Source organism: Marmota monax, unplaced genomic scaffold, assembly GCF_021218885.2.
Source record: "Marmota monax isolate L192 unplaced genomic scaffold, Marmota_monax_Labrador192_F-V1.1 WCK01_AAM20220418_F8-fsc00007, whole genome shotgun sequence".
Classification (NCBI taxonomy): domain Eukaryota; kingdom Metazoa; phylum Chordata; class Mammalia; order Rodentia; family Sciuridae; genus Marmota; species Marmota monax.
Window position 1 is genome coordinate 12,740,538 of NW_026692781.1, and position 22,070 is coordinate 12,762,607.

Genomic DNA, 22,070 nt, shown 5'->3' on the forward strand with positions numbered 1-22,070 from the left:
GCATTCCAGAATTTCCACAGCTCAAAGCACTTGAGGGTTAAAAATAGCTTTGGAGACAGGCTTCAAGAGCAAATCTGCTCAGAAGTTATCTCAACTACTTGATCAACTGCCTCAAATGGAATTCCAGTCTTCTCCTCTAATCCCCTTATATGCAGAATACTAGATAGCATAAAGAGAATTAGTCTTAAAACCTAATGTGTGCTACTGTTACAAAAGCCTTTTTGATGCTTCTTGTCTTCTATTTAATCAAATAAAGTAACACTGCTAGCTAATAAGCGTTTGCCTCTTCTTCACAAAAATTAAAATATGATTCTCCTTTAAATACTTATTTCTATTTCAATAAATATCTTATCAAGTTAAATTCAATCAAAATCTGAAAAATCTGCCTTACAGCTTCAGTCGAAACCAGGCTAGAGGAGGGACAGAAGAAAAGGCAGGGAAGGAGACATTAGAAAGAGCAAAGAATAAGAAACATGTGAGTAAAGGCAGAAAAATCAGAGTGAGAAAGCAAGGATAAGGCAAGGCGACCATGTGCCTGCTTCTTACCTTATCGCTGGGCTCTAGTTTCTTCCCTTTGAGGTACCATTCCACCGGGATATCTTCATAAGAGAGCTCGCAGTCAAAGGTGGCTGTTTCTCCTGCAGTCACTGTGACATCCTTTAGAGGCCTCAGAAGACCAATTACTCGTGCTTTGCGGGAGGAAAGAAAAAGCTTTGCGTTACTCATTTTGTAATTCCAAGAGGATAAATTGGAATTAGTTATTAACCTCCATGTTTGTTTTGTTCAAGAAGGAAAAAGCCACAAGACTGGCCACACTTTTGACTCCCATGTGAAATGTGGCCTTGTGGTGTGGAAAAGGGGAGAGCTGGTGGCTGGAGAGCGGGTATTTGTAGGGCCCTTTCTCTGGGATGTACAAGGTCAGCAAGAAATCTGCACTGCATCTGTTTCTCTGCCAGGCGTCAAGTTCCTCTCGCTACATAAGGTATGTGACTTCCAAAATAACTAAGACTCTGATTGGGGGAGGACAAGGGGCCCTCAGTCACATTGCCTGTTTGTTTCCATCAACTACTCTGCACCTTCCAAAAATGTAAGCCTAATGCTCCTTGCCTTCTTTCTTGAGCCTGAAATGCCCACACAGCAAAGATTTTCTTTATGGCGCTATATTTGTACAGCCATTAGAGGGATGTGTTCTGAGTTAAAGTCAATGGTTCAGAGTTAGATTCTTACTGTATGTTTATGTACTTGAATGAAAAGGATTACGAGAGTTGGAAATCTGAGTTGCTAACTTTTCTTTTGCTCCAATGACAAGATCAATGAAATTTTTGAAATTTTAGATTTGGAACCACTTTTATGTTAATATGTTGAAGAAGTAAATACAAGAAAGGCAGTTTTTGTACTTTAGTGATATTTTTGAGATAATAATTCCAATCAATTTCACATGCATTCATTTTCCAAAAAAGTGTATATTTAATTTTCAGCCAAAAAATGTAACACTTACGTTTAACTCGGAGGTGGGCACTAGATTTAACATTGGCAGCTTGGAAATCCACCCCACCAGTCTGGTCCAGGCGACAGTTGTGCAAAATAAGAGAGTGTATTTTGCCTTCTTCCTTAATTTCACAATCCTGTACAAAAACAGAGAAAACCATTTCATTGTAAATAATTTTGAGATTTTTCTCTAAGGGTAGCCATAATTAAAAGAATGCTACAAATAGATGGAGAGATTTTATATATTTATACAAATACATATTTATGTATATTTATTATATTTATTGAATATGCATTTATGTATCTACTGTTAGAGAAATAAGGGTTACAGGTCTTACCAGGAAAGCAACATTTTTTTTTAACGGTATAATTTTGAACCAACTAGCAGCATCACAGAATTCAAACAACTTATATTGTGTAAAGGTGATGGAGCCCAAAGACTTTCTGTTTGGCTTAGAGTCTGATACAGAATCCCATGCCATGTTTTAAATGCCCTCCATGCACTCTGACGTTTCCCCTGTCCTTTTTGATTTCACACAGCAACTCTGGGTGTTGACAAGTTCAGAAATAGCCTTACAGGTGTCTGGAGCAGGGCCTCTCCCTTGAGTTTCCAGTTGGCATGAATGTCATCTTCAGAGATTTCAGTTTCAAAGCGGGCCGTCTCAGTCTCCATCACCTCCACACTGTGCAGGGGTCGCACCAGTTTAATTTCCCGATCTGGAAAAGTGAAGGGTCAGCATGTGCCATTATCCTCTGCAGAAATAAACCAACGGCGTCAAGAGTGAAACTCATGGAAATTTCCTTACCCTCAATGTCAAGCTTCCCAGAGGTCTGATCTGTCCCACAGTCACAGGTATACTGCCCAATATCTGATTTCAAGGCTTTCTTTAGGATTAACATGCGCTTTTTGCCATCTGCCTTAATAACAACATTTTTAGATGGCTTTATTTCCTTTCCATCTTTAAACCATTTAACTGGTGCATCTGCTTTGCTAATTTCACACTGAAGAATTACTTCATCCTTCTCCACACCAGTGTAATCTTGAAGCTTTCCTGTAAAGTATGGATCTCCCTCTGCAAGGAAAGCATAAGAGAAAAATAAAATCTTTATTAACCAACTAGAGAAATGATTCTCTTTTGGAAAGCCAAGAGGTAGGTCATAACGTTCTAAGTATATTTTAAAATTGTATCAGATATTCAATCATGTTTAGGTTCAAAAGTTCTCTAAATATTAGAAAGGAAATTAGTGCATGGGATTTGTCAAGATCTAAACCATCTGTATTATGTTTTCTAATAGGTTAATAGTAGTTCAAGAGACACTATGCAGCTTAGCTTCAATATAATTTTGTATTCCTTATTTGGCTAAATTTCTCATTTCTTAGAAACTCTATTATGTCTCATTTGCTTTTAAGCTTTCAGATTCATCTTATTTGTTTTCTTAATCTATTAATAGCTTGCCTTCATAATGTCAATATTTATTAGACTTTATATTTAATCTTCTTGGTATTAAGGAACCAAGAAAAAAAATAAAGCTTATTAAGGTAAATTCTGTTACTGTGTCTTATTAGAAACTTGAAAAACATTTCTGTGAAGTGATTTGATAAAATAAGGAGATAGAATATATTTTTATATATTAATTTTAAACATGACATCTTAATAACTAAGAGTTTTGTTTATTTTTTTTTAGATGTAGATGGACACAATACCTTTGTTTTATTTGTTCATTTATATGTGGTGCTGAGGATCAAACCCAGGGTCTCACATGTGCAAGGCAGGCACTCTACCACTAAGCCACAACCCCAGTCCCTAATTAAGAATTTTAATTCTGACTCTAAATGGCTATTCTGTGGGCCTGTAATAAAATCTTCATTAAAGTCCTCTGTTACCTTTTAGGTAACAGTGTTTTAGACACAAGCCTCATAACATGGGTGACAGTTTCTTAAGGGCCGGGACTGCTTTCATTCAGCATACACTTAGAAGACTATCTCATGTAATAAATACTCTACAAATTTATGTTAAATTTAACTGAATGGAATTAATTTTACAATAGTACCCACCAAGCACAGTGAGTTTAGCTTCTGAACTTATTCCCATTGCTTCTACTTTAATTTGGGAGGTGTCATCCATACACAGGTCTTTGAACGTGATGGAGTGTGTCTTCCCCTCATCGTGCATTGAGACCAACTTGCTGGTATGTAAGCGCTGGTCGTTCTTGAACCAGCTAACTGGGATGTTGTCATGGGATAGTTCCACTGTGAACACGGCACTTTCCCTCTCTTTTGCTGTCACATCCTTGAGAGGGGTAAGGAATTTGAGCCGGATTCCTATCAAAGAAAAAAAACTCATAAATTCTAACACTTTAACAAGGAACTATAAACACAAAGACAAAAAAAAATCATGTTGGGGTGGCCTAGCTGATAAAAACATTTACCTTCAATGATCAGTTTGCCACTTGTGCGTTTATCTTCAGCCTCAAACATGTATTTTGCTTCATCTTCGAAAGCAGCTGACTTGATCACCATCGAATGCCTTGTGCCATCTTTTATAAGCTCAAATTTGTCATCACCTGTGATTTCCTGGGTTCCTTTCAGCCACCGGTAAGTTTTCGGCTCCCTGGATACTTCACACTCGAATTTAGCCTCGTCCTTCTCAAAGACTTTAACGTCACTGAGAGGTGTTATGAAGATGAGTGGCAGCTCTGAAAGAAGAGGATGGTGTGGATCAAGTCAGAATGCTTCCATTCATGACCTTGATCAATTAGGGTCTTAAAAGGAAGTCTTGAAAATACAGAAAGGTGCCTTCGAGGGGGGGCTTACCTTTCACTTTCAGATTGGCTGCAGATTTAGCATTGGCTGCCTGGAAGGAAACCTCTCCCGTCATATCCAGCTGGCAGTTATAAAGAACGAGAACATGCTTCTTCCCATCTTCAATGATTTCACAGTCCTGTTTAGAGTGAGAGTTTGGAGAAAGAATGTTATTCACATGAGTGAATAAGTGTCTGCAAATCACCAAGTCTTCCCCTTTTAAACAACAGAGCCACCCCCTCCTGCCTCATCAGCTCTGACTTACAGGGGAAGCCGTCAAAGGCTCTCCCTTCAACTTCCACTGGCCATGGACATCTGGCTCGGAAAGCTCAATTTCAAAGCGGGCTGTTTCACCAACAAACACTTCTACTCCGTACAGCGGCTTTTCCACTTTGATCAGTCGAGCTGAAGGTACGCAAAGTTCCGTTAGTGAGGCTGAACAAATAAATGGCAGCTTTGGAAATGGTAAATTTGAGGTCTTGGGGCAACTCACCCTCCACGGTAACGTTGGCCTTGGTTGTGTCTGTGCCACAGTCACACACATATTCGCCCTTATCTTTAAGTTCTGCCTTTTTGATCTTCAAGATGCGACGCAGCCCATCGGACTTGATGGAATGCTTGGGAGAGGGTGTGATCTCTTCACCGTCCTTGAACCATTTCACCGGCACATCTTTGCTCACCTCGCACTTCAGGATGATTTCATCTTTCTCAACTCCAGTTTTGTCGTGTAACTTCACAGTGAAGTAGGGATCAGCCTCTGTCAAAGTCAGAAGCAATGTGAAAACCAAAGTTCATCAAAGAACAACAGGTCTAAGATGCTTAATTACCACCCCTCCCACCATTTAGGAACTGTCCAGGTGCAACAGGTGCACTTACCTAGGACCTTCAGATGGGCTGTGGAGCTCAGGTTCTTGACTTGAGCTTTTATCTGCGATATATCATCCAGCGTCACTTCCCTCATTTCCAGTTTATGAGTCTTGCCTTCAGAAGACATGAGCACCGTTCTGGTGGTGTGCAGCTTGACGTCATTTTTGAACCAGACTACATGCATTTTTTCATGAGAAAGCTCACAGACAAAAGTTGCTGTTTCACCCTCTTTCACCGTCTGATCTTCGAGAGGTGATATGAATTTCAGTCTTATACCTGCAGTGCAAGCATGGATAATATGTTCAGAAACACAATTTACTACAGAAAGATTCCACTCTAACCTGCCTGGGTAAAAGGGACCCATTTAATTTCATTTCATTTCATATGACACTAATTCTTTTTAAATGGAGCTGTTCTCCATTGAAAAATTTAAGGTTTTTTTTTTGGGGGGGGTTGTGGTTTTCTTAATGTGTGTATGTGGGGGGGTGTCACTGTGAAAGTAAAGTAGTGGTTCTGATTGGATTTAGAACTTGGGGTTCTATCTTTAAAGTAATATATGTGTGTAAAGTAATATATGTGTTTCTGACGTGGGCACAAATAATGAAACAAATTCCGTCCATGGGATGTTATGGTCAGATCTCATCAGCTCTTACCTGTAACAAACAACTGTGCTGAGGACTTCTTGCCCTCCACCTCTGCAGTATAGACCCCTTCGTCATCAAACTGAGAATCATTGATAACAAGGATGTGCTTCTTTCCATCAGCGATGATATCAAATTTGTCAGATGCCTTGATTATATCAGGTCCTTTAGACCATATAACATTTGCTTCTCTGGTAAGCACACACTCGAATCGAGCCTGTCGCCTTTCTGGAACGGTGACATCCTTCAGGGGCACAGCAAAGTCGAGTTCAATTTCTGAAAGTCAAACATTGAGAATGAGGATGTCCATAATGCAGAGGACCAGGAAATGAAGCTGAGCCGCTCCCCGAGTTCCTAAGACCTCATACCTTTCACTGTTAGAATGGCGGTTGTATATGCATTCAATGCCTGGTAGAGGACTTCACCAGCCTGGTCCAGTTTGACTTTGTGCAAAGTTAAGAAGCGCTTCCCACCTTCTGCTTTGATCTCACATGTCTGGAAAACAATAATCTCAGTTAGCATTTACATGAGATAAAGTCCCTAGAGGAGAAATGTTTCAGACAGATTTCTATAAAGTTTAAAACATTACTATTAATGAATATAAGCCAAACATCTTCTGTCACAAAAATTCACAAATTTTTTTCTGACTTGGGCACAAATAATGAATCAAATTCCATCCCTTGAGACTTTAGAAGCCCAAAGTCATCCCATTATTAAACTAAATCTGAATATTGAACCCAAATACAGAATGTAGTAGTTTTATATGACAACTTAAAATGATAAAGTACTCACAGGCGAGGGCCTCAGAAGTTCTCCCTTCAGCTTCCATTGCCCAGGAACATCTGCCTCTGAGATTTCTGCATCAAAGCTTGCACTTTCTTTCTCATAAATGGTGACATCCTCTATTGGTTTAAGCAGTTCGACCTCACGCTCTGTATTGGTCAGAGACAAAGTAACACATCACTTTAAACCATCTAACAAATGGTTTGCTTTTTTTGGTTTTGGTGTGTTATTTTGCCTTATGCAATTCCAAAATTTATCTTTCAGAATGACAGGTAAAGTTTTTATACCTCCAAGTGTCAGCTTTGCAGGGTATCTTTTCCCTTCAATTTCTACTGCATACTCATCAATGTCTTCTGGCATAGCATTCTTAATTTTGAGGAATAATTTATTTCCTTCTTTCAGAATCTCAGTCTTATCAGTTGGTTCCATGGGGATCTCATCATACCCTTTGAACCATTTAATATTTGGAGTGTCCTTTGCTATGTGACAGGTGAAAACAGCTGTCCCCTTGGGTTTCACATGCTGATCTCGTATAGGTTTCACCAGCCAGTCTCTAATAACCTCTGTATGAAAAGGAAGTCAGAAAGAAAAATGATTAAGATTTGAGCAATGTAAATGACTTCCTTAGTAAATTTCAGAAATAGAAAAAAATTTCATAGAAGTAGATATCAGTAATCTGCTATAATATGCCGATAGTCTCCCTATTACCAAAGGCATAAGACTTCTGATATTTAGATACTGGGAAACACATTCTTTCTTACATTTTCTTATCATAATAATAAGATGAACAAAATTTCCTAGGAATGTACTAACCTACTACTGTTTTTTGTTTTGTTTTTGGAGACAAGGGTCTTACTATGTTTGCCCAGGCTGATCTCGAACTTACATGCTTAAGTGATCCTCCCACCTCAGCCTCCTACGTACTAACCTACTACTTTTACACAAGATGAACATTCCAGGTTGTTGGCATTTTCCACAGTAACTGTGTAAGTTCCAGCATCGGTATCGTCTGCATCATTGATGGTCAGGGCCCGCATCAAGCCGATGACACCCGGCACAATTCGGCCAGGTTTCTCCACCACAATCTTCCCATCCTTTCTCCAAACCACATCCCGCTCTTTGTTTAACTCGCAGCTCAAATACAATGGCTGTCCTTTGACCACTGTGACTTCCTCCTCCAGTGTTTTCACAAAACGCACAGGAAGTTCTGTGGAAAATTGCAGTATAAATTTGAACATAATCATCATAGTCAGTGAAATAAAACTTTTATTTGGTGAAATGAGATTTTTTTTTTTCTAAAGCAACAAGAAAAGTTGCTTATACTAAGATTTATTGTGCAAAGTTTAATACCGATGATGTTTGGGAGATTGGAACTTACCTTCTACAACAAGCTTAGCTGTGGAGGTCTTTTCTTTATTTCCCAAACGTAGAACACAGGTGTATTCACCAGCATCAGAAAGCTGAACATCAATGATATGCAGCTTTCTGTCTTTGCCATCTGCGATGAACCTGTGCTTTGGGCTCTCTCGGATATTGCTGCCATCTTTCATCCAGGTTGTGATTGCAGTGGAGGGGGATACTAAACACTCAAAGATTGCAGAAGAGCCCACGGACTCAGCTTCTTTCAAGACGATGTCTTTGATTTCTTTCACAAACTTCAATGGCACAGCCTTCAGCTGGTAGGTGAACGGGGCTTCATCAGGAGGTTTCTCCCCACCACTTCCAGGCCTTAACTTTTTCCTTTCAGCTTCGATGGGTGAAGGAGTCTTTTTGGCTACACCTAATTCAGAGTAAAACAAAAAGTTGAATTGGCATGCTGGGATGCCTGCTGGATAAACTAGCCATAAAGCAACTCAGAGTCAAGAACAGAAAACTAAAGACCAGGCACTTGAAAGATGGATTCAATATATATTGCCTTGTTTCAGACAGGAAAATGAGATGGTGTAAGGAATTCATAAATAATAAACACACTTCATTTTATCAAGTTTTAATCCTAAGTGTAAAATATCCAGACTATTGTCTAATTACTTTAACTGTCATACATAATATCACCTGTATGAAAGTGTTCCTGTATAGAATGAATCAGATGTAACTTTTCTGTGTTCACATATGAACACGACCAGTGTGACTCCACATCATGTTGGGAAGTTATACTCCACATATGTATAATATGTCAAAATACATTCTATTTTTTATGTATAATTAAAAAGAACAAATTAAATGAAAAGAAAAACTTGTAGGGTTTATTATGCTAAAATATAATTGGTTATATACATGACATCCATTCAAGTAATATTAGAGGTAGCTTATTTGAAAAAGAAGACATACTGGGTTTTACAGAATCAATTAGAAATAATAAAGATTGTTGTAAATTTTGAAAATTGTTTTCCCCATTAATGTAAAGTATAGGAATTCAGAGTGAAAGGTTAGTGTACAGGTCCTGGGGAATGGAGCTCACCTTTGATGGGACCTTTCGGCTTGGCGGCTTCCTCCTTAGGTGCTTTGGCTTCTGAAATAAAAAGAAGACTCTGCATTTAAACAATTTTCAGACTAATTTCATGCTCAGCAGTCAATCACCTGGGATGAGTCATGTTCTATATTATAAATATTAATACATAAAGTGAAGTTGTTTCATTTATATGATTTCTATGGAGAATACTTCAACATTTCCAAGAAGGTGTATTCAGAGACTGATGGAACTAAGCTAAATTGCTAACATATTTAGTATTAAAAAATTGTCTCAGGAGTGCCTTTAGTTTCTTTTCATTTCTGAAAGGCTTACTGTCAACCTGTGAGGAAGAGTTTTGCTCTTGCCTAGCTATGCAAAGTATTTTACACGTATTTGTATGTATTGATTATGAGAACCAAGGAAATAAGTTTTGTCTGCAATGAATTCATATAGGGAAAAGGGAAATGAGCCAGAAGTTACCAAAAGCCTTTCTTTTTTGTGTTTAAGTTGAGCAGACAAACAAATCCATGGAAGACTAAGGAAATTAGCTCTTTGGCAGTTATTCACTTTTTTTCTGAACTATTTTGCAAGTTTAAAAGTAAGAACAATGCCCAAGTGGTAAATACCACTGACAAAATCTAGCATAAATATTAAAAATTAAACTATAGTCAAAAGAACATAGTAATTTTTGTGTCATTAAATGTAAAAAAAATCCAAAATATTTTGAGATAATTTTAAATAAAAATTTTATAAGATCAAATAACCTGCCAAGGGCCAAATAGGATGTGTATTTATGATTAATAATTACATGTCAAATCAGTTTTGGTTTTGAAACTATTGCCTAAGTGATAAACTATTAAATAGTTCATATATAACTGATAAGTACCTTGAATTTGCTTTTGAGACAGCTATACCATTAAGTTAGTACAATTAAAAATTGTACCATTATTGGTCTAAATCCTTATATAGATTTAAAGACTGAGCAATGTAGTCTTTTAACATTTTTATTGTGATAAAATATTCCTAACATAAAAATTATTATGTTAGCCATTTCAAAATGTACAATTCGGTTTCATTTAGTATATTCACAAGGTTTTCAACCATTATTTTCCTTTATATCATTCCAGTATGCCGTCTTTTTAAACAATGAGCTATAATTTCTGTAGGATACAAGGGAAATTTGGAGTTCCATGGGATTCTTGTATGTGTGTTCTTAGAGAAACTGTGTCCTTAGTTCTGATCAGCCTTAAACATCTTCATTACTTAATACCAAAAGGATATGAAAGAAATAACGAATTGCAGGAGTGCATGATCCAATGAACGCACCCTATGCTTTTCCGTTGGGAGACAGACTGGATGGTAAAATATATCAGATGAAGAAAACATAATATGTCATAATCCCCACAGTTGAAGTGATGTCTATGTTCTAAATAAAAGATAGCTTTCATTTTAATCCAGAAACTTTAATCAAGAAAAGTACAGGATAAATACCTGCTTTCTTTCCAACCACTGGCACTGTAACTGGGGCAGCGATGGGGGCTGGTGCTGGCTCCACGGGCGGAGGTTTCATTATTTTCACTTCTGTAGAGAGAAATGCATTGTATGAAGGTATCCATTGTCACTTCTTGAAACCCTGTGTGGTAGCCTGTTTGCCTTTTTGAAAGTAACTGTGAAATCTTCAAATAACTAGTTTTCCAGAGAAGCATACAGAGATATTAGAAATCATTTGATGCATGATGACTTTCATGTATGTTATATATATATAATTAGTTTTTAGGTAGAAACAATATCTTTATTTTATTTTTATGTGGTGCTGAGGATCAAACCCAGTTCCTCATGCATGCTAGGCAAGCCCTCTACCACTGAGCCACAACCCCAGCCCTCATGTATGTTTTTTTACTGACTATGCATGCATGAGTTGTGTGGAACTTGAAGGAATGTGCCCGTGACATTGAGGATAAACTCACTCACCCGGTTCAGGCTTTGGTTTTGGTTCAGGACCAGGCAGAGGTATTGCTGGCTTAATTTCAGGCACTAAAATAATTCATAGAAATGAGAAAGTTATTACAGTATTTTTTAAGAGTCCCACAAAGTCAAAACTAAAATCAAGCAGACAACATAACTTAGAAGACAGAATTTATGCACACATGTTTATCAAACCAAGTATTGATGTAAGCTTATTTTTAATTTTAAATGAAATATTCAAAAATCATAGGAAGGCATTTTTATTGGTTTTAATGTTGTTCTTCATCTTATTGCCCATTATTTTTTTCCTAGCAATTCATTTAACAAATGGGTGATCATTAGCAAATGGTACAGTGTGAAATGGTAAAGAAAATTAAGATATGGGTGATACTAGATTAAGGCACATATTTAAATGTAGATGCCAGTACAATCATATTTTAAATGCTAATATCCACATCTTTAGAGACAACTGAGAAAGCAACCATAGGTTTATACCTTTTTCTCGTTCAGGAATTTTCCTTTCTCTTTTTGTAACAGTAGCTGGAGGCACTTCAACCTCTTCAACAGGTTTTAGTACTGGTACTTTAAGAAAATAAGATTATTTTCTAGTGTTAAGATTTGAATACTTAGAAATCAACTCCTCTAAAATAGTAGCTCCAAGTATTTATTTTTCTAGTTTTCAAAAAAAACCTCTATTGATGACTTTTATAAGCACCTTACATTTTCTCATTTGATTTCTAGTTTCTCCTCTGGAATCTATCTCAATTCATTTTTCTTCCTTTTATTCCATCCACTTGCTACCCAACTCCACTAATTTTCCCTTTCTAAATCATTTTTAGAATAGTTCTCAATCATTAGACCCTTTGAGAACAGGCTAATAAACTCAACCCACTTAAAAGCCCCCATAGACTATGAAACATTTGCCAACCCCCTCCCATGAAGTTCTTCTATAGCCAATTTATCATTTCAGTCATTTCCACTGGAAGAACGTAAGTGGAAAGGGAATGATAATAATAAGATTATGGGAAATACATGAATGTATTTGGGAATTACTACAAAAGTAAGCAGAAAGCAGACAATGGAAAACATACATTACATACAGATGAAATATGAAGCTATGTTTATGTTTCACTTCAGTTGTGTTTACAAGATAAACCTTTTAATAAATTTCCACTTTGCTAAAAGATAATTTCACAAATTGTCGCTGAGATTCCTACCTTCTGGTTTTTTAATTTTTTCTACTTTTTTAGGTTCTACTTTAGGCTCTTCTTCTTCAGGTCTCTTTCTTAGAACTTAAAAGACAAAAAGGTTTATATGTAAACCAAGACAAACTGATGAAGATGTTGAACAAGCTTGACAAATGCAAATAATGTACAAAGCAAGGAAAATGAAAAACATGCACACACATGCCCTAGAAATTTTAGCATTTTCACTAAAAATGCTTTTTCTCTCTCCCTGCCAAATCAACATTTGCTGTTTATTTACATAGTACTTAGTCATGTTATTTCTCTTTAGAGATTCTATTCAAAGATAATTGCATGGCAGAAATGGCTCCAACAAAAAATGAGTAATTTGAATAGCAGCAAATTCCAATAATAATTCAATGCTGTAATTTATGAAGAAGTATTTAAATAAGAAGTAGAAAGTTTACTTAAGCAGAGATACCTAAAGAAATGTAGCCTAGAAATCAGTTATTCCATATGAAGACAATGTTAGAACTTGATTCTTCTATTGAATACCTTGTTTCTAGTGTTTAAATATTTAGTAGGAAAGCGATTCAGTTTTTAAAAATATTACTTATTAGTGTTGATCCTGTGCCATAATTTAAAACTGAAATTATATTTATGCTTAAGTAGTTTTGCTTATTTAATTGGTTTAGTGTATTTGACTATGTAATTTGGTTATGAAAAATGACATTCACGGTCATTGTTGTTAGTTTAGAATAGTATCAATTTAGTTATTTCTATTAACATGATAAATTTTGAAATGCTATGAATGCTCTCAAAATTTCTGTCTCCTTTTTAAAAAGATTTGGAAATCACAGCCTTAATTTTCAATGAAACCACTAACACATTTTGATAAATAAGATACCTAATGCAAAGAAAACCATGGGACAGAAATATTTTGTAAGCTTTCAAGTCAGTTTTTTAGATACTTAAAGCTGATACTATACCGCTTTTCAGAACAACTTCCTCCTTTGGCTGAGGTTTAGGTTCAGGAAGTAATTTGCGGACTTTCTTTTCAGCTCCAGGCACTTAAAAAGGATATGAATTCAAATTTTGAAGTGAATTCATATAAAAATGGAATATCAACATGAAAAATGTCTCTGCCCAAACTGGTTAACTATAATGTATCAAGTAACAACTTTATTGCATAAAAATTCACAGAATTTAAAAGCAAATAAACCTGTCAAATTATTACCTCTGCAAATATCTATACAACTCTATGATGAAATTCAATTACGTTAACTAAGGCAAATATATTCATCTTGATGAACACAGATTTTGTGCTATATTGACTTTATGAGCCTTTCACCAAATTGCAAGGGTTTTCGACAGCATCTTTGCTCCAATGTGCAACTGTATATAGCTCAAATCTACATTGGTATTTACCTGACCATTAAATACATTAAATTGGCAAGAGTTAGGGCTATCACTCAGTCTTCTACATTGAGGAAAGAGAAAGCCATAGATCTGGTTTGTGGCCTTGATGTTGGGGGAAGACCATATTTTACCTTCTAAAGAGAAGTATCCTTTCTTAAGGTCTCCTTTTTGGAATATTACTAACTTAATATGATAGAACCATAAAATTTTAAGGCTAATGTTAGAGGCTCATTTTTTATGAATAAGAAAATATTCTTGAATTTAAAGTACAAGTGACCCAAGGAATTCCAAATTAATTTCCTCTTGCATCTACAATGAATACCAAACATTGTAGATGATGTTATTTTTTTCTTATTGCTATAATAAGAAAAAAATATGGGTTTAAATAGGAAAGCAAAACAAAATACTCTTAGTAATTACCGAGCCACTTTAACTCTCTACTGATAACAATTAAAATATAATTTAAAACATTGTTTATATCATGTAACATATGTGCTCAGTGAGATGAAATCTGAATTTCTTAGATATTTCTGTAAAATTTCCCATTTGGTGCTTAAAGAAGACACTTGCAATTAATAGATTTTTATGTGATAAAGAAAACTGTATACATCTTACTTCAAAAATAAAAACACACAAAAGGCAATTATGTACTTCATTTAAATAATCATGTTCTATAATGCCAAATATTTTAAGTAAAATTTTAACAGTTAAACATTAAATTTTATTCATGATAAATTGTGCTGGCCTTCAATATTATTTGTGAGTTACCAATATTCTTAAATACATAGCTATTTTCATTGATTGAAACTATGCATCTAGTTAACTCAAGCTGAAATAGCAAGATACACATTTTCTTTACTTATATAATGGACATAGTGAAAATACTTTTGTGCATTTGTTTTTTCCATATTATTAATTTTAAGATCTTACTGATGTTTGAGACCCAGGGCAGAACACACCCACTAGTGATTACTCTTTTTAAAGTCACTAGATGTCACTAAATGCTATCCTAATGTTTGACATTTATTAGTTAATATATATGATAAAATTATTTTATAATGTCCATTTTATGAATCAGGAAAGGTATACAGGTGATTATTTAACTAATCAATTCATTCAGATTCACTTCCTGGGTCTGGATGAATTGATTACTTAAACAGAACAGAATGCAGCTACCCATTAAACTTACTAGAAAAACTAAGTTTATTTTTAGTGGATGTTCTCCAGACTTTTATGAGTTATTTATTTTTATTTAAGGTCTAATTGTAGATGGGGGAAAAGACTGTTTAAAGAAAAATCACTTTTGAAAAGTGATCTGCATTGATAATGAAATTTACCTGAAACATGAGATCTGTACACCTGAGAAAATGTCTTTGGAGTGGGAAGAAAGTGACAGGGCAGTTGTGAGGAAAACCATACAAATCATTCAGTAGGGTATGATTTGTAGTGCTTGTCACACTGGTTAAAATGTGAACTTCCAGGTGAATCCCTGAAGCTTACTACTACTCAGCATTTTAACCTAAGATGTCTCCTAATATTAATTTCAGCCAACGCGTCAAATCTGATGTTTTCAAACAATGCAGATAGACATATGGAAATAAGACAAGGATAAACAACATCTAGCATGATGTATGAAATTGATGGGAGACAGAGGAAGCAACACTCATGAGCCAGGACCATAAAAGCCACAAAATTGCAAGAAATAAACAAGACTACTACTATGATAATTAAAAAGAGAGAGACAAAAAAAGGGAGAACATTCTATGAAAACCAAAAGAGCAAAGAACCAGATGAAGGGATACTGTAGATACATGTAAACAGACTATCAGTCTGTGAAATACCTTTCAGAGGTGTAAGCTCCACTTTTTCTGGAACCTCAGGTTTTTCAGGAATTTTCTTCTTTGAAACAGCTTTAAAGAATATGATCTTACTGTTATTATTTTTACATTTATTCTAAAGCAAATACTTTTTTATGCCATGAATCAAAACCAAGCCTTGCTTATGTCCAGGAAGCATTGATAGCAGCCCAAATAGCCACAAGAACATCCAAGCTCTGAAATCATGAACACAACTGCAGTTTGACTCCAAAGCTGAGTTATAAATTAAGACTGAGAGATTTTTTTATTCATTAAAGAAAGAATAAATTTTCCTTTGAGCATAAATTTGTTTCAAGGAGAAAAAATTTCATTGTCCTCAAAGAAGGTGACATTTTCAGAACTGTTTGCTTTTCTTTTCCTGCATCTGACCTAAAACCCATGAGGAATTGAAAGGGAGGAATTGAAAGGGAGGAACTGAAAGGGGGCAAGAATCACAAGAAATGTCGTCTTATTCTAGAAAGATTTTGGCTTTGTAGATGTGGAAGCATGAGAAAAATGCTTATCTAAGATTATATCTAGAATTTTTTAGATGAACAAATCTTATTGCAAATGAGACAGATTTTATGAAAATTGAAAGAATAATGTACTCTTTCCAGTTTATTTCAGATCTTTTATAGATGTTATATTTTAAAAATCAAGAAATACTGCATCAATTCAAAGGAAAATCAAAACACAGAATGAATGGAAGTTTAGTAATGGGCAGATATACTAGATATCAAATATATTAACAACCATTCTTTCCAGATACCCTGGGAAACATCATAGAATACAATGGTTTCTATTATTAAATTAAAAAAAAAGTGGGGGAGCAGAAGTGACCGGTTGTACTTAGGCCTTCATTTCATGGTCCATGAGCACATATCAGCTATTGGACCCCTTAAATGTATTACTTCTATTTAAAAGAACCTAGACTTCTTTAAGAAAAAGTTTTGGCTTTAATATAAAGTTTTTACTGCCATGTTAAAAATATCAATGGAAAGATCAGTTGTATATTCCACATGCATAAGACTTCAAGACACACAGAGCAACCAGGCTTTGAAATAAAAAAAGACCCTCCTCCCCACTCCACATAAGAAAGTTAGTCAGGTAGCCCCAGAATCCAGATGTCAAGGATGATGTCACAATGCAATGGCTGACTTGTGGGCAGTAGGCATGGCTTAACAAGGCAGCCCAGGGCCCCAGGGGAGCAGAAACACACGCCAATTCTCATAGCATGATCATGTCTGAAAGCGCACACTTACAAAAGTAAGACATTTCCTGCAAGCACCATTTCAAATGGATGCACAGAAGTTTGAAGCAGGTTAATAAGACTTTGGAAGTAATATCCGATACCTTTAAGTTGGAATATTTTCTCCTTCACGTCTTCCTTAGGTGGAGCAGGAGCAGGAGGCGGAGGTCTTGGCTTGAGTTTTGGTTTCTCGATAACCTTCTTTTCAGGTTCAGGTTCTTGAAAGAGTATTTCAGGAGTGTTAGTATCTATATATGTTAGCATGTATGTAAAAGGCATATTTGGTAGAAATTTAAATATATATGAATTTAAAAGTTTGCTTTCTTTGATATGTAATATCAGTTTCCAACACAAAACATAAAACAGTATCCAACAAAAAACAAAGATATCAACACTGTACACAGGTGATGAGTAATATATCAAAGGCACTAATAAAAACAAAGGAAGCATCCAGATAAGCTACGATTGACACAGATAAATGGTACAAATACATGGAAACATAAGAATAAAATGCACACTTAAAACGAAGAATATCTTACACACAAATAGATGCAAAGAGACCCACTGAACACACAGAACAACACAAACCATGTATAGTTCAAGAGCAAGAAGATGATGATGAAGATTTAAGTCCTATTAATTGAATACCTTGTACTGGGACTTCTTCTGGCTGTGGTTCAGGTTCAGGTTTAGGTTCTTCAGGCTCAATATACTTTTCAATTTCACGTTCTTTAAAGAATGTTGACAAGGGATACAAGATTGTAATGTAAAGTTCCACATGGACTCATTACAGATTTCACATACATGTAAAGATTACAGTCACAAAACAAAAAATAAACACTTCACACAAAGCAATTCCTATAGAAAAAGAATTAAGAGATTTCCATTTTCTTACACTTAAATTTTCTGCCAACAACTAGTTTATTCTATGCATGTTGATGGCAAATGAGATGATGTAAAATTTGATACTGGGTAATCATGTGAGAATCCAATGCAATGCTTCCAATTTTACTTTAGTCAATGGTGCCTTTTATAATTATGAATCACCATCGAGAATAACCAAATGAAAGATTCTAATCCAAAGCAGTACAATTATTTGAAAAAACAAAGCAGTGGAGCATGTGCTGGAATGCTTTTGTACATGATGGTAAGTAGGAGGGTCAGTCTAAACTACTTTTGCATTTCTAACAGGAATTTTCAAGAGATTAAAAAAACATATACTTGTAAATGTATACCTTCAACAGGGGGAGTCTCTTTTCTACCAATGGTTATGGATGCTTTTTCTTCATATATTATTTCCTCAGGAGTCTCTTCAACTTAAAAAACATAGTATTTTTATTTTAGACTGTTTTTAGAGAAGAATAGTACAACTGCAGAGTTGCAACCTATCTCCTTATACTCCATAACATATAATTCAGGGGTCCCCAAGAAACCAATAATGCCAATACATGAGACAGACAACAGATGAATATATAAGACCCATCTACAATCAAAGCAAGATGATGAAGATGTTAGTCATCTTTCCAAGATTTATAGAGCAGCCATGTACCTGAGGCAGGTGGAACTTCTGGCTCTTCAGGCTTGGGAACAGACACTTTCTTTTCTGGGACAATTTCTTTGGGCACTTCAGGCACTTTAAAGATATTAATTATTTTTTTTTACTATTAAGAATTTAGAAGATGTGCAAGATTCTGCAAAGAGCAGGCAAGAATATGGGAAAAGAACTTCATCTTACAAGACTTCACAGGGAGGATGGTTTCTGAGGCATGGTGCCTTTGTGGGCATTCTAATTTTATAAATGAGCATTTTCAGCTTTCTTCATTTGCTCCTCATCTGTGTATCTTTCCATGTAGGTGTTCTCCAGTGGACTATCTTTGGCACTTTAAAAAACATCACTCTACATTTTCTGAGTGATCATTTCTGCATGCTCAACTCATATTTCCACACAGAGGACTTCAAGTTCTCTCTCTCTTTCTCTTTTTCTAGGCCTGATCTGTTTCCTAAGCTCCTAATGCAACATTCTGAAATAACATACTTTAAAAATGAAAAATAGCTCACTATCTTCTTTCTATTATCAGCTCAGAAAATTAGTGAACTGACCTGGCCACTTAGCTACAATTATCTTGGGCTCCTTGATTTCCTTAATTGTTTTGATAATAGTCAGCCAACTCTGTCTCTCTCAAAACCACTGCCCTTTTCCATTTCTACCACCACTGGTTTTCTCCAGCTCTTAATGACTTTAATTACAATGGATCTTTTATCACTGTCTTTCAATAGCTTGTGCTGCTGCCAGTTATATTTTTAAAGCTCAAATCTTATTACTTTGTACACTTGTTTCAAAACCTTTGAGGCTTCCTTTTCCCTGTGAATATAATCTTGTACTGGCATTCAAAAAGTGGCACACACCTGTAACACCAGATATTTGAGAATCTGAGGCATAGCGAGTTTGAGGCCAGCCTAGGTAATTTACTGAGACTCTCTCAAAATAAACAGGACTGGGATTTAGCTCAGTGGCAGAGTGCTCGCCTAGCATATGCAAGGCCCTCGGTGGCATCCTGGGAAACCACACCAAAACAAAAAAACAGACCTCTAAATCCAAAGAACTTAAAAATATGACCCCTACCTTTATTTCTATTATTATCTTTTAAGATGTTACATAAACAATTCATACTCAAATTTACATCAACAGTTCTTGAACTTGCTAGACCCTTCCACCTGTATGCCTTTCAATATGCTCTTTCCTTTTGCCTAGAATTCCATTTCCCTGATCACCACATGCAAAAATCTGTCAAAATTTTCAACACTACTTCTTCCACACAACTCTCTTCATGTCTCTGCCTGAAATCCATCTTTGTGTGCTCTGCTTCTGCAGCTGTTTGTACTTAGTTTGAAAGTGCTATCAACTCCTATCTGAATTGGCATTGTGTTATCTTTCTAATAGAGTTAGATTTTACATCTTCTAAAAAGTACTTTGTTCATGATAATGTTCAGCAAAACACACTGAGTGGGAGACGCTCTGCTCTACCCCCTTGTAACCACACGATAGCTCACAGTACAGTGGGCTCAGATTTTTTTCTCTCCCGTTTGTTTCTTTTTCTCTCTGTGCCCTCATTATTTTTCCTTTCTTTCTATGAAATGTGGTTTGTTATAATCTCATACTCATTATTTTCTCCTATAAAAACTGTTCTTAAATATACTTAAATAGTGGTCAGAGAAACATTGCCTCTTGGTAGATACCTTTTTCTGGTCGGACTTCTCGTTTTTTGGTAACAGACACAGGCTCTTTCTTTACTGGAACAAGTTTCTTGGGCACCTCAGGCACTTTGAAGATATTAGTTTTGTTTTAGAAAGAGTGTTTAAGAACATTTAAAAATGTTAAGAAAAAAAATCTGCAAGTCATGGAGCAGCATTTAAATTAGCAGAAGCAAAATAAGGACATCTTTATTCCCTCACTTGCCACAGCAATAAAGACAGCTTATTCGAGTCCACGTTAAGATATCAGAGTGCTTTTAAAAAAATTATGATGACAATGAATACCTGTGGCTTCTGGTGTTTCTGGCTTCTTAACAATTGGAACCTTCTTCACTGGGACAACTTTCTTTGACACCTCAGGTACTTTAAAGATATTAGTAGCATTTAATATAAAATACAAGATGTAATATACCCACATAAATTGTACAAGTCTTTTTAACACCAAAACACACAGATAACAACAAACACAAACACTAATACAACACAACACACAAGAAGGAAAGAATACAATTTTTAGACAGCACACAAAATGACAAAAACATTTCTTTCTTTTCACATAAGTACCTTTAGGAGGTGCAGGTTCTGGTTTTTTGATGACAGGAAATTTCTTCTCTGGGACAATCTTTTTGGGCTCCTCAGGCACTTGAAGAGGAAAAATTTCTTTTAGCGTTAGATGATCATAGGACAAATTAGATGATAACAAATGAACAATAATAATAATAATAGCAAAGACCACACATTTTTCTTTGGCACGTACATTGTAAAATTCTTAGTACCAAGGTTTGATGTGTGAAAATATCTTTTGTTCTTGTTAATGAAGTCAAATTGCAAGCAAGGAGATAGAACCCTGATATTTTACCCTACATATAAGATTTATAATAAAAACACCAACCAGATGACCACATTTTTCCCCACAGTGGATCCTGCCTAGTACCTGGTGGAGGTGGAGGGGCTTCTGGCTCCTCCTCTTCCACAACAGGAGCTGGTTCTTCCTCTGCAGGAGCAATTTCTTCAGGCTCTTCATATACTTTAAAGATATCAGTTAATTTTATTTCAATGGGTGGAACAAATTCTAAAATGCATAAAGCAGCAAAGCAGTAAATAATTATCTTGATTCTTCTCTGGTTTCCATTAATAGATTCTCTTACTTTTGTTAAGCTGAAATCTATTTTATTTGCAGCAACTTCTGTATCTATTGATTTAATGCTTTGAAAGTTCTTGTGGTGTTTAAAGTCATTTAATCTCATCAACCCTCTCATTTTCCTCTGTGTACATTTGACAAACTTTGTTTAATACAAACATGACCTATGTAGATACTGCTGACTGATAACCCTGTGTAGCTTTGAGATGGGAGCTAATTGATAATGAGGACATAAGACAAATAAAGGACAGGAAATGACCAGGAATAATGAGTTAGCCAAGAAGAGAAAGAAAGCTTAAATCATAAATAGTCACAAGTGTGGCAAGCTCATTAGTGGTCTTATGTGTACCTTCTGGGGGAGGAGACTCCACTTTCTTGGGAACTGGAACAGCTGGTTTCTCTTCTATGACAGGTTTCTTGGGCACCTCTGGCACTTTAAAGATATTAGTTAGTTTTACTCTTGAGTAGTTGAGAAGTACATGAAATTTACACCAAATCTACTTCATATTTTGCTCAATTAAATCAAGAATAAATTTCACAACAAGGTCAGGGATCTGTCCTTGGATCCCGACCTAGGGGGAGGAAAATAGGCCTATCAATAATCACAAAACCATGTTAACTCTTCCAATCCTTATAATAAATGCATCAATGTTTTTAAAAAATAGTGATTTTTGAAAAGACATAAACCTTAAACATTCAGAGTAGCTGTTTTGTGGTTGTAACTATAAGATGATTGGCAAACAAAGAGTTCCATAAATAGGGGACTTTGGGGACCAAGAAGGTTACTCTTTTGTAGAACCTCATTAGTGACATGTACCTTTAGCTGGTGGGATTTCTGGCTTTGGAGGAACAGCCACTTTCTTTTCTGGAACAACTTCTTTGGGAACTTCAGGCACTTTAAAGATATTAGTATTTTAACATAATGAATAATCACCAGTAAACATTTGTCACATTTACACAGAACAGAGCACTT

General features: G+C 35.7%; 1 protein-coding gene across 50 annotated transcripts in view; it reads right to left on the bottom strand.

The window, feature by feature from the left end:
- The window catches only part of Ttn (titin), a 266,741-nt gene that overhangs the window by 99,946 nt on the left and 144,725 nt on the right, over window positions 1-22,070 (bottom strand). For 41 of the 50 annotated variants that reach the window (XM_058580253.1, XM_058580254.1, XM_058580267.1 and 38 more), the window contains 28 exons: window positions 21,915-21,992; window positions 21,447-21,530; window positions 20,891-20,983; window positions 20,521-20,598; window positions 16,809-16,922; window positions 15,441-15,509; window positions 13,170-13,250; window positions 12,214-12,288; window positions 11,492-11,578; window positions 11,003-11,065; window positions 10,523-10,612; window positions 9,041-9,091; window positions 7,961-8,362; window positions 7,511-7,789; window positions 6,870-7,145; window positions 6,592-6,731; window positions 6,168-6,294; window positions 5,812-6,075; window positions 5,168-5,434; window positions 4,785-5,048; window positions 4,557-4,696; window positions 4,304-4,430; window positions 3,919-4,185; window positions 3,545-3,811; window positions 2,295-2,561; window positions 2,066-2,205; window positions 1,499-1,625; window positions 547-689 (listed from right to left, as the gene is read on the bottom strand). In XM_058580253.1, the coding sequence (XP_058436236.1) occupies window positions 547-689; window positions 1,499-1,625; window positions 2,066-2,205; window positions 2,295-2,561; window positions 3,545-3,811; window positions 3,919-4,185; window positions 4,304-4,430; window positions 4,557-4,696; window positions 4,785-5,048; window positions 5,168-5,434; window positions 5,812-6,075; window positions 6,168-6,294; window positions 6,592-6,731; window positions 6,870-7,145; window positions 7,511-7,789; window positions 7,961-8,362; window positions 9,041-9,091; window positions 10,523-10,612; window positions 11,003-11,065; window positions 11,492-11,578; window positions 12,214-12,288; window positions 13,170-13,250; window positions 15,441-15,509; window positions 16,809-16,922; window positions 20,521-20,598; window positions 20,891-20,983; window positions 21,447-21,530; window positions 21,915-21,992 (4,460 nt within the window). Of the gene's footprint in view, window positions 1-546; window positions 690-1,498; window positions 1,626-2,065; window positions 2,206-2,294; window positions 2,562-3,544; window positions 3,812-3,918; window positions 4,186-4,303; window positions 4,431-4,556; window positions 4,697-4,784; window positions 5,049-5,167; window positions 5,435-5,811; window positions 6,076-6,167; window positions 6,295-6,591; window positions 6,732-6,869; window positions 7,146-7,510; window positions 7,790-7,960; window positions 8,363-9,040; window positions 9,092-10,522; window positions 10,613-11,002; window positions 11,066-11,491; window positions 11,579-12,213; window positions 12,289-13,169; window positions 13,251-15,440; window positions 15,510-16,808; window positions 16,923-17,939; window positions 18,021-20,520; window positions 20,599-20,890; window positions 20,984-21,446; window positions 21,531-21,914; window positions 21,993-22,070 lie in introns of all 50 variants that reach the window. The other 9 variants (XM_058580280.1, XM_058580274.1, XM_058580244.1 and 6 more) reach the window with 8 other exon arrangements.